Below are 12,572 nucleotides of genomic sequence, written 5' to 3' on the forward strand. Positions count from 1 at the left end.
TCTCCAGGTCTCTCCGCTCTCAGTGAGATTTTACTGGCCATGATGGGTATTTTGATTGATTTGAACCGAAGAATCCACAACTATGCCAATAACTTAATAGTTTATTAGTCAGTCAACAATATTACAAATATTTAAAAATTACTTAATATAAATAGTTGGCAGCAAACTATTCCATTACAGAGTTAAATTACCAGTACAACGGACAGACTGGAGATTTAGACACCTGGAAGATAACAATAAAATAAACTAAAATATTTAACAAAAAATTTTAAGCTGAAGGCGTTTACCTAGTGTCCATAAAAGCATGGGTTCTCTTTTATTTAGAAAAAAATAAAAAACGGCTTTAACACCCCATTAGGAATATAAAATAAAATCAACTGAAAATATTAATTTGCATATCAAAGAACCATTTATAATTACAATCCAAACACTCCATAAACCACTTGTGCGATTCTATACAGAAACTGGGAATTAGAAACTAGTTGCTTTAATATTACAAAGATTTCAGCTCCAAAAATAATTCAACATAAAATAAACTTTAGCAATTAGTGTCATAAAATTATATATTTCCACATAAAAATACAAAATAATATTAATGACAAGAATATGAAAAATTATTCCAAGTATTTTACTACTATTAAAATAAAATAAAACCCAAAAAAACAAAATAGAAATATGCATGAAAAAAGTCTCTCCTTTTGTTAGCAAAACACTATCCAAAATAACTACAATCATTTACATCAGTACAAAGATTTCTGGATTTAAAAAATAGTTGCAATGACAAAAGGGGTATCTTTTCTGACAGTAAAAAATGACACTGTGGATAAAATCTGCAAAATATGCAATGAAAAAAATAAATTTGCATTAAAAAGGTTTACACTGTTATTTTTTTATACAAACATTAGAAACAGTATTGCACGTCACAACACAGAATCGAGGTTAGTCAGCCTTCCAAAGTGTGTTATATTCAAGTTTCGTAGCATCTTCGAGGAGAGGCTCTGTGCAGCCAGATGCAACAGGGATAAAATATCAAGTGTTTTCCATACACAAATATATAAATGCTAAATGTTTCCTTCTTAACAAAAAGTGTGGATTTTTAAAGTATTTTTTTCCTCCACAGTCATACTTTTGGGCAGCAATATGAACATTTAGGGAACACAAATGAAGAAGCTTTGAAAATATAAAAATACAATCAAAATTAATAATTTTCTACAAAAATAGTAAAATAAATATGATCTGTAAATTAAAAAAAAAAAAACTTCCAATACAGTGTTTAACAGGTAGAAAATAAGAATGCAGTACATAAAAGGCAAAAAAAAAAAAAAGGTAGGGGTGAGGTGGGGAAGGAATGAAATATCAGAATAATAAGCTCTGTGGTGGCAGAAATGAGGGTAAAATCAACCGTGCATTTCTGTCAATTTTACCCGTGGTGAGAAGGGTGTTCTATTATGTTTCCCTTCGTTTCAAATATTCATTTGTGTTTGAGAAGGGAAAGTGATTTTCAACATCTCCAATTATTTTCTTCATATAATTTATTTTAGAGATCATTATTTAATACATGAAAAGGCTCTTCAATTTTAAACATTAAGCAGAAATTATGAAAATAAAGTTAAAAAATCTGCGAAATTAAATATCTAAATAATTAACATTGCAAAACTACTGATTTCTTTTCTAAATTCCAAAAATTGAGGTATAGCAAAGGAGATGTCTTCAGTCAAAAAAAGTATGCCATAAAATAGCTGACTGTTGGAAAAATCTCTCACAGAGATATAAAAATAGTGCATAACAAATGTCAAAATGGATCAAGGTTTGGCAGGGTTAAGGTTAGAAAAGAATACTCCAAAAAATCTGGAGGATCATGGTTAAGTAACAAATAGGGAACATTGACAAATAAATTAGTAAAAAGCTCTTCTGAAAACGGCATCAACTTTAAACATTAAAAACTTGAACCACAACCACAATAAAACAGCAGAGTTAGACATGAACCACACGTTTTTACAATACAAAAAAGCACACCAGAGACAACCGATATTAGGATCAACACTTTGCTCACATGAAGGATTGTCCCAAGGGCTTGCTGTAAGGCAAACACCCTTGTAATTTTCTCTCTTTAGAGTCAAAAATCTTAGTCCTGCATTTTAAAAAAAAAAAATTTACCATTGTTGGGTGCTTTGCGTAGATTTCAGAGTAACTCTTACATTAAAATATAGGGGCTAGTTGCATTAAAAATGCTCTAAAGAGAAAAAATATCAATAATGATATTTTAATAGTGTTCAGTACCAAGAGAAACTCATTAACTATTGCATGTTTCCATGCTACTTTCTCAAAAAAGAAAAAAAAAAACCTTAAAACTGCAAGCAAAGTCATTACCAAAATTCCTTCATCAAAAATTTTAAAAAAGCAATTCTTAACCATTAAGAACAACAATGTTCCATGCAACAGTGACCCCAGTTTAGACAGAAGACCCCCAGTATACATAGGTCAAACGTGTAAGCAAGTTAAGCCAGATTTCACCATTGTCTTAAAGGCAAACTTTAATTTTATGCAACTAGCCATCTGTATATTTCCCCATCTCCATTTTGACTTTACTTAGGTTTACTGAAGTTCTGCATTCTTCTATAAAATTCATTTTTTTAAAATATGGGCTTCTTACGGGTCTTACATTTGGTGACTGGTTAGCAGTGTGCTGGCCATCTTTGGTTTATAACGGATGTCTTCGCCGTGAACTATCAGAGGGGCTAAAATCAGCTTTCTTTAGAATTCCTGTATTTTTCTTTTACTCAGTCTTTTATCTATACTATATCACTGCACATGAATTAGAACCGCACATCACAGAATTGCACAGGGATTACAAATATTACATCCAGTCTGCATAAAATCGAATTCCACTACTGACCAGATCACAAAATGGCTGCACTCTCTAATCTAAAACTAATTTGCATATTTTACACATGTAGGACAACGTTTTTAACTTGAAGTCACAAGAAATGCATGCAAGTTTGCTTTTTTAAACAAATTTTATCATTTGTTCATGCTACCTAGACTCAAGAGAGCTTCTTTGAGCATTTGCAATACCTCACCTCTTGTTAATTATTCTAGTGCATGCATATGGTGTATACAGGTAAGTAAACATGCATTTTTTTTTCACATTCTAAAACTATGGCAGTTTAGGCCATATTGTGCTGCCTGCATTTTATCTGCAATGCAGTGTGTCTCTAACGTTTTCAATCCCGTATTAATAGGTGGCATTTACACATAACACCTATATAGCAGCAAAGCTAATACAGCTTGTGATTAAAAATGTTTAAAAATAGCTAATAAATCAGATTATCTTGAGGTATTATTTCTTGCAAGTCAAAATGGAGAGCAAAAAAATCAACCCTAATTTTTAGTTTATGTATACACTGAAAATAGCAACAATAAAAATAAGCATTTGTAGCAGACATATTCCATCTTCACTATTATTTTGCTACCTTTGGTAAAGTACTGGGGCAGATCTTGAAGTTAAAAACCCATGTTTAGAAATAAGTGCACGCTTCACCCACTATATAGCAGCAGACTGTGTTGCCCCTACGCAAAACATTCTTGTATCTAATTTTAACTTTACATATAAAAATAACTTGGAGAAAATACAAAAAAACATTTTATTTTAACATGAAAATATCACAAAAATTAGTAAGCCTGAGATGTAGGGTTTTGGTGAAAAACAAGAGGCTTGTAGTGTTTCGGCTGCTGATAAAGATGCATGTATTGATAGCTGGGGTGAAAAGCAGAAGAATGCACTTATTTCTTCTGCATGTCGGTATCTTCAGACACAGTAAGCCACATGCACCCTTTCTCTCCTTGTTAAACAGAGGCCAGTTTGCTATTCTTAGTTCCAGCGGAAGTGGATCTGACGCGGGCGATCAGCACCTTCCTTCACCAATGGCTTATGGAACTCACGTCCTGCACGAGAGTGGATATTTGCCCAACAAAACTCACAGTAATACTGCAGGCAAGTGACATTGGCACAGAAAAAGGGGGCAAATTTTCCACCACAGCGTGCACCCTGGCATTCATCACACATCTGATCATCCAGCACATATGGCTTTACCTCCACCTAGAAAAGACAGAAGGGAAACGTTAGTGTTCGCTTCAGAACACCAACTCTGTAATGATGTAGAATGTTCACGCAGCACTTAGAGGAAAGGACTTCCATTAAAACTGACAAAGGAGGAAGCTTTCCAAGGCTTTACTTTCACCATCCAGTAAATAAAAAAAATTATTTTTGCGTTAGGTATAGTTTTACATGTAATATATCCTGTTTATAATTGGCTGTGTAGTTATATACTGAGCACTTCATTCAATTGCTTTACTGTCATCCCTGTTTTCCACATGAGTACAAATGTTATTTACTGCATTTCTTTAAAAACCAGGAAATCCTTTTAAAGACTGTAAAAATCTCATTTGCAAGACACTCCACCCTCGCCTTCCTTGAAGACCAGATTTCTAACACCTGTGTGTGGGTACTTTCGGAGGCGCGGTGGCTGCGTGTAGCAAACAGAAGGGTGACCCAGCGATCACAGAATGTAAATGGTTTTCGCACTTTCTTTCCCTCATTCTGATCCCACCTGTGAGGCGGCAGAAGTGCAATGGCCACTGAACATGGCGGTGCTTCCATACCGCAGGTGAGGGCCCAGGCTTGCTTGGAAGTAACTGCTACAAACCAGAACCGTGGCTAATCTAATTAAGGGCCTGTCTAGACTTTTGTGGATTTACACGATATAAAGTGAAAGTCCTACTGGGAAGGCCTACTCAGCAGAAGACGTTAGACTACAGACAACCCTCAAGGATAAAAACCTCTCAGCCTCCTTTTCTGTAACTGTAATGAGAATAACAGAATCTGTCTTGGAGTTGTGAGGATTAAATTATACATGAGAAAACCTGCTCCAGCACCTGGCGCATGGTAAACACTGTGTATTAGCATTAGTGACTGTAGGCTGCATTAGCCGTGCTTTCCCACTGTAATAACCTTATGAATGGAAGCCTCTATTGTCTGCCTGGCCAAGGTGTGCCAGGGAGCCCAAGATCTTAGCCTTTCTCTTAGGAGAGGACAGAAAATCCAGTGTTTTGAAGGACAGGACCTGAGATAAAGTACAGTTGGCCTGTGGTAAAAAACTAACTTCTATTATGAATGTATGCTACTAAAATACTTGTGTGCACCCAGAAAATGAATATACGAGGATATTTATAAGAATAGTAATGAACTGAAAATAAGGTGATGAAAAGGATAACTGTGAGATAAACATTTGATAGGGAGGTAATGGAACAGACTGTTGTTTGTATTTCACTGCTTAGGGCTACTGTAAGTGCGTTTTATGTATTATATCCACAGTGTACACTAGATATTTTGCTTTTGAAATCCATGTTTGTACCTCTTGTGTATCTTTCTGCTTCAGCTTTTGATTCTTGAGATTTTTTTTTTTTTTTTTTTTGGTTTTTCTCCAGTACCGGGAACCGAACTCACGACCTTGCGCTTGCCAGGCAGGCGCTTTGCCGCTGAGCTAAATCCCCAGCCCCAACTTTTGATTCTTTTTATACAACTGATTAGTAAGTTCTCTTTATCAGTTAAAGGACTTTTAACTTTTCCATTGGTCTTCGATTTTTTTTTTTCTTTTTGAAACAGGGTCTCACTATGCAGGCTGGCCTTGAACTCCCTTTGTAGCCCAGGCTGGCCTTGAACTCCCAGCAATCATCCTGCCTCAGCCTCCTGAGAGCTGGGATTACAGGCATGTTTCACCACGTCTGATATGGTCTTTGATTTCTAAAACAATCTGCAATCTAAATTTGAAAACTTTTATGCTGAATCTTTACCTCTCACCTTTTTCTTTTATGAATTCTATCTTAGCTTTGCTAGGCGTTACTTTTATCATCACTTTAACTACACTCAAGGAAGAGCATTACTGTAATCAAAGAGTTAAGTTGTGGCATGAGCACTGCTGGGCCTCGTCTGGCTGGACTGCAGACCCCGGGGCACAGGGACAGTGGCAATGAGCTCAACACTGAGGCTTCCACACCGACCAGAATACCTGGGGCAAAGGACAGACCTTACAAATATCTTAGGAATAAATGTGGTACATTTACACACGCCTTCTGGGTTTCTCTCTCATGATTACTTCTTGTTTTTTACTGTACAATTTTAAGCAAATTAAAGCCAAGGTCTGTGTTCTTTATTTCTACAACATTTCATAAAATGACAGGTGCTCAGGGGTTAATATAAAACTACTGAAAAACTCTGACTCATACAATGATTTCAATTATTTATATTTTTAAAATTCTATAGATATTGTTTTATGTAGTTAATTCAGTTAAAATCATAGACTTGAAAGGAGGGAAATGAGATGTCAAACTTAACAGTACAGGGGCTGGGGATTTAGCTCAGCAGCACAGTGCCTGCCTGGCAAGCGCAAAGTTGTGAGTTCGATTCCCGGTACCGGAAGAAAACGAAACAAAAAATAAATAAATAAAATAAGATTTAAAAAAAAAATGAGTATCTAACTTGAAATTAACATAATTCAATTCAGTGTCTATCAGGTTTGTGAGTTATACTATTTGAGCAATGACATACAAAAAACACAATGAATTTTATACATTCGTGGTGATTGTGTTACCTAGGTATCAGAGTCAGAAAATAAGCCTCATATTGTTCACAAGGCTATGTAATTTTCACCTCCAAGTAAATGCCCTATGTGCCTTTGAGATATTACACATCAGTTATACATTTAAATTTGATCTGCGTACATGGCTTAATAACTATGCCAACACTGGAGAGAAGAACGGTATCAACGTTAATGCCTTAATATTTCCGCATATAAACCACACTAGTGATGTGTAAAATATTTAAGACTCGAATTCTTTCAAATGAAGTTCCAAATATATCTTTGTAGTACAGTACCTTAGAAAATAAGTTTTCACTGCCTTACGAAGGCACTTTTTAAAGTTATACAGAAAACAGTGTATTAGATTTAATTTCCTTATACTTTTTTCTAATTTATACAGAGGTAATATATCCACAAAAACATGTAACATAAATTTTTATCCAAGGTTGAAATCTTCCACGATTTCTTCAGACATCCTCAAGTCTAAAAACTGAACTTCATATGCTTGATTGCATGTTTTGAAAAAAGCCATAAAGAGCACCCTCAGTCCCAGGCAGAGCCCTGGGAGACGCTCATCTTTCAGCTTTGTTTCTGAGGTATCACCTGGGCTACAGGAAGTTGTTCAGTGTATTTCAGAGGCTCCATTCCTTTCTCATGTTTCTTAATTCACATGTTCTGCAACTGAGCTGCAGTTTAGGAACCAGTGTTCTGGGCCAAAAAAATCGGTCCTGTGCTACCATTTTAGAACCAAAGAGGTGTGAGGCATCACATGGCACCAATTTCAACTACTTGTGTGTATCACAGAGCCACAATTATACAGATGCAAATCACGTCCCCAGCGACCTGTCCTCCTTGTTGTCCAAGGTGAATGATTTTAGCCATGGCTCTACCTTACTGGCACCTGGGGAATTTTGTAAGCCGCTGCTTTGCTTGTGGCCCAGACCAATTACAGCAGAATCTCAAGTTATGTTTTCCAAATGCCTAGAGATTGAGAACTACAAACTAGAGGACCTCTAAGATTCAAACTAGTTCACAAAGCTTATAGATGCTGACCTGAATAAAAGCACAGCCCTCCTCTTTCTTTTATTGTGGGCAATATCTTATGTAGCAATGGAAACAAAGAAGTCACTTTGCACTTATAAACTAGACCCATGCTGTTCTTCTTTTTGTAAATAAGACAGTTTGGTAATTATACTCATGACTACTCCTGAAGTCCTTGGTCTAGTCAGTCAGAACTAGCCTATCCCCAAAATAGCCTTTCCAAGGGCAAAACAGTAAAGGCTTCAAAATTAATGGTTACTTGGGAAATAAGTACCCATGCAAGTTGCATCTAGTCATTTGGAAATAAAAACTCATTTATCCTGTATTCTCGGTATATGTCAGCTGCACTGTAAATGTATATGAGTATTTTAGAATATTGGTCAGATATGTATAGGAGCTATTCACTGATCTTAGTATGAAATTGCTTTGCAAATGAGCAACTGAGTTTGTTTACCTTTTCCCCTTGCTTTAGATGGCAATCACAGCACTCAGAATTATGCAGTGGAGTGACTTTCAGTTATAACTCACAGATCTGCAAGTTCTTAGTGGGATGACCTAAGCAATGCTACTAAGGAGGTAATATGTTACATTTTTTGGTCAATTAGGAAACAGACATATGCATTCTAAAAATGAAAACTTACATTTAAGTAGCACTTACTCTATGTCAAGTTGTGTTCAAGTCCTTGTACGTGTCTGAATTAATTTAATTCTCAACCTCGAGAGACATGCTAATATTCTTTTCCATTTTCTAAGTAGGGAAAAGTGTCACAGAGAGAGCTAATTTGCCGGGGATTACAAGGCAAAAGCAGGAAATGGGACTCAATCTCAGGCAGGCTGGCTCAAGCACAAGCTCCTAAAAGAAGCTCTGCTTCTGCGGTTAGATACTCGGGACCCACAGGTTGATAGAAAATTTTGTCATGGCTGTAAAATGATATCTATATCCATAATTTTTATATTATACTTTAACCCATAATTTTTATATTATACTTAAAGTATAATCTATGTTTAAAAATTTTATATTTTAAAGATGTTCTGATATAACTCTAAGAAGCAGAAAACATAAATGTGTTTGTTGGGTGTTGTGGTGCATGCCTGTAACCTCAGCTACTCAGGAAGCTGAGGCAGGAGGACTGTAACGTTGAGGCTAGTCAGGGCAATTCAACAAGACCCTAACTTTAAATACAATTAAAAATAAAAGGGCTTGGGGTGTGTTAGTACTGAAAAATAAACAATGTTTGCACTGTATAATTCACCCCTTTGGTGGTAGGCTTTGGATCGGCCCATTATCATAGGATACTGTGATTTCTCAGCGTGCAACTTACACGTTTATCAATATCACCATGCTGAAGCTGAACAAATCGAGCACTGATGGCGGCAATATAGCTTTGCTGATTGGAGAAAGCAACTCGCCCAGCACCTTTTGGGTATTTTAGCTCTGGATCCGTGTCAATTCCTGCATAACAAACGCCTCCATACAGCCGGTCCATGATCATGGCAAGCTCCACTGCAAAACGAAGGATGCTCGCATCAAATATGAGGCAATAATCATTCAACAATTTTTCTTAAAAAGTCAACAACAGGGTACAAACAAAAGAGAGTTGTTATAAGACAGCTTGAGATCAAGAGCTCTTGTTTTTCTTTTTTTTAAATATAAAGTCAGATTCCTACCACATCTACCCCATTTATCAGCACTAACCCCATTACTGTTCTCTCTGATTTCTTTTCAGGTATCGTTTCACGCTGTTTTCTAAATCCAGTCTTTTCACTTGTAAATATCCAATCACTCTCTTCCTATTCTCTGCTGAGCCTTTGGTACTCAGACTGCTACCCCACAATTCCACTTTAATCGCTCACATCACGGTCATCTTTCTCCACTGATAAATCACCTGCCGGTGTACCTGCAGGGGGCTTTGAACATAGGAATTCCTACCTTCTCCTCTCCGTTTGCCTTCTAAGTTACCTTATCTGACTAAGTGTCCCCCTCACTTTACTAATAATATCTTCTTAATCTTCCTGGACAGTTTCTCCTTAACTCCTTGAATTCAGTGTCAGAGCACTGTGAGCTCCAGTCCTTAAGCATCTGACTATACTCCTGGGTGATGACTTCATCCTGGGTCAGAACTTTAAACACCATCTATGCGTTTTCATCCCCCTAAATCTGTATCTTCAGTCTGGATCTCTCCTCTGGGCTCAAGACTCATAAACATAACTGCCTTCTGGACCGCTTGTATTGATATTTAACAGATGCTGCAATGGAAAGTGTTTTAAAAACACAATACACATAAAAATGATCTTCGTCCCATTAAACCCATTCCAGTGAAGTTCTCCTGACTGACCCCGGTAGTACACAACAGAAATAATGAAGTTGCCAGGTCAAGATTTTCTTGGCTTCATCTTTTCTGCTTTCTTCCTTTTGATCCTATGACCCTGATTTTCAAAACACCTAAAATCACCTCCATCACTTTAAAGTGTTACTCCTCTGGTTTATGGCAATAGTTTTCTCTCTTTGCTTTTGATCTCTGTCTTTCCAATTATTTCCAGTAGAGCAGCAAGAGTGATTTGCTTAAAACCTAGACCAGATACTGCATGGTTTAATTGAAACTTTTATTTTGGAACTGTGAATGGTGCCATGAATTTGTGTTTAAAACCAAAACCATGATCTTCTTTCTAACCTGCTCCTTCTCCAGGGTTCCTAGCATCTCAATAAAACGTACCACCACGCACGAGGGACTTAAAGATGAAAGCTGAGATTCAACCTTTGCATTTCAAAATACTTGGGACACGCGCTCATTCGACTCTTTCTGCACTGCCACTAACTCCTGCCACCACTGTCCGCCTCCTACACTGCAGGAACAGGCTTCCAAAGCCAGGACTCTCCGTACTGACGCACAGCCAGGCTTCCCTCTGAGTCATTAGCCTAACTGATCTTTCAAAATTCCAAGTATGATCATGTCTCTTCTTATTTTTAAAAACTTTTAGTGGTTTCTCTTGCTCTGAGAATGTCAAATTCACCTACTAGACTGGTATGATCTAATTCCCATTTACTTTTTTAATGCCTTCTCCTATGCCTCTCCCTGCCCACCCTGAGTCCCCTGAGTCAGTCTGGGTTTCTTCCAGTCCTTTCACTGGCCCTCATCAACCGTAGTCAAGATTCCTGAGTACGCTCTTCTCTTTGTCTGAAGTCCACTCCTTATAGCCCTCTCACTGCCCCACCCTACTCCTTCTGTGCAGTCTTTGTGTCACACTCCCTTGCTCTGTGTGCTCCCCTCTTCCTCAGTCTTTCGTTGTAGCAGTCATCAAGTTTCTCAAATATTTACAGTGTGAACAGTTCCTTAACAGCTATCTCCCAGACTGGAAGAGGAGGACGGGAATTGTTAACACCTTAGCTAGTCCATGGCAACTTATAACTTTACATACAATACAGTGCACATTTACAGCTGTAGTTACATCTTTCAGTGGATTTCTGGTTCCTGGTTATCGATAAAGAAGCTTATCACTCGTTCATCTAAATGCAAATTTAGTTAATACTGTAGTTTAGATACATACAAAAGAAAAGAGTCCATTTCTTTTTCAGATATCAGAATCAACCAACATGAAATTAAGAGATCCAAAAATCTCCCTGTTTTAAAGAGATGCAGCCAGGCATGGTAGCACATGTTTACAACCCCAGCATTTGGGAGGCTGAGGCAGGAGGATCATTGCAAGTTCCAGACCAGCCTGGGCTACAAAGTGAGCTCAAGGTCAGCCTGAACTGAATAGCAAAACCCTGTTTCAAAAAGACGAAAAAAAGAATTGCACTTGGAAAATCTGAGCATTCAAGTAGATTCTTCACATAAAGTTTGCTTGATGTTAACTAAAAGTATCAGTTGATAAAAGCTTGAGGGTTTTAAGAAAGGCTCTCAGAATTCTGCAACTATAGGGTTACTATGAATACTACGAAGAATACCAGGACTACTATGAAGAATTTGCCCATGGACAGTGTCAGGTACATAACAGCTGCCAAACAGTCCCTGAGTTCACTAATTTATGTTTAAATTGTTAAAAAGAAACCCCCCAAATCGGTTAGTATTCTACTTACCAGCCCTTAATGGCCTTGGGACACCTCCAACAAAAATTGTTTTTCGGGGATCCAAAGGCTGAGAACCATCCATAACAAAATCACTATCACTTAAATTCCAAGGACGTATTTGAACCTATGAAGAAAATTACATTGGGTGTTACTCCTTTTATTTTTTAAAAATTTGGACAGCTGAATTTGCATACAAATTATTGTTAATTCTATCTATGTAGTGTAAATCACCTGTATGTTTAACTGAACTCTTAACACAGCAGTTTGTTTCTACACAAAAATTCCAAAATAGGCTTTGGAAAGCTTGCGCTTGCCCTCTGGAGTCCCTGAGGCGTTTACTTACTGGTTTGTCCTTGATCGTGGGGCTGGAAACACACAAATAGAGCTTCCCATCTTCCTCAATACAAGCGTCAATTAGTGCCTGAACTGAGCTCTCTTCTTGAAAGAGAAGGAATGCATAGCCTGGAAGAATCATGGAAAATAAAACAGCACGTCAGCATAAGGAACTTGGCCCCAAATTTCAGTACTGGTTAGAAAACAAACTAACAGGACTTAAATTGTTGTGCCTTCTATAGGCGAACACTGTACCCTCTGGAATATATAAAAAAACAAAGAGCAAAGCCATTAGCTGCCTTCTATGGAGCACTTATTCTCAGGTACTATGCTCAGAGCCTTAAGTGAACTATTTCATTTGATTTTCCCAAGTCTGAGGTATATGCAGTGCTATTTCCACCTTACAGGGGAAAAAAACCAAAAAACCAAAAACCACCTAAGGGTTTTTTTACTTGATCAAAGTCAGTCTCATAGTATGCAGATGGTTCAAC

General features: G+C 37.2%; 1 protein-coding gene across 1 annotated transcript in view; it reads right to left on the reverse strand.

Annotated features, from left to right (window-relative positions):
* Positions 1-2,457: 2,457 nt before the first annotated feature.
* Positions 2,458-12,572, reverse strand: part of Cpeb2 (cytoplasmic polyadenylation element binding protein 2) — a gene marked incomplete at its 5' end in the record, with an annotated part of 53,411 nt that continues 43,296 nt past the window's right edge. The window contains 4 exon segments of the mRNA XM_013503330.1: positions 2,458-4,099; positions 9,002-9,183; positions 11,758-11,872; positions 12,092-12,210. Coding sequence (XP_013358784.1) covers positions 3,872-4,099; positions 9,002-9,183; positions 11,758-11,872; positions 12,092-12,210 — 644 coding nt within the window.

Source organism: Chinchilla lanigera, unplaced genomic scaffold, assembly GCF_000276665.1.
Source record: "Chinchilla lanigera isolate Chin_1 unplaced genomic scaffold, ChiLan1.0 scaffold00079, whole genome shotgun sequence".
NCBI lineage: Eukaryota > Metazoa > Chordata > Mammalia > Rodentia > Chinchillidae > Chinchilla > Chinchilla lanigera.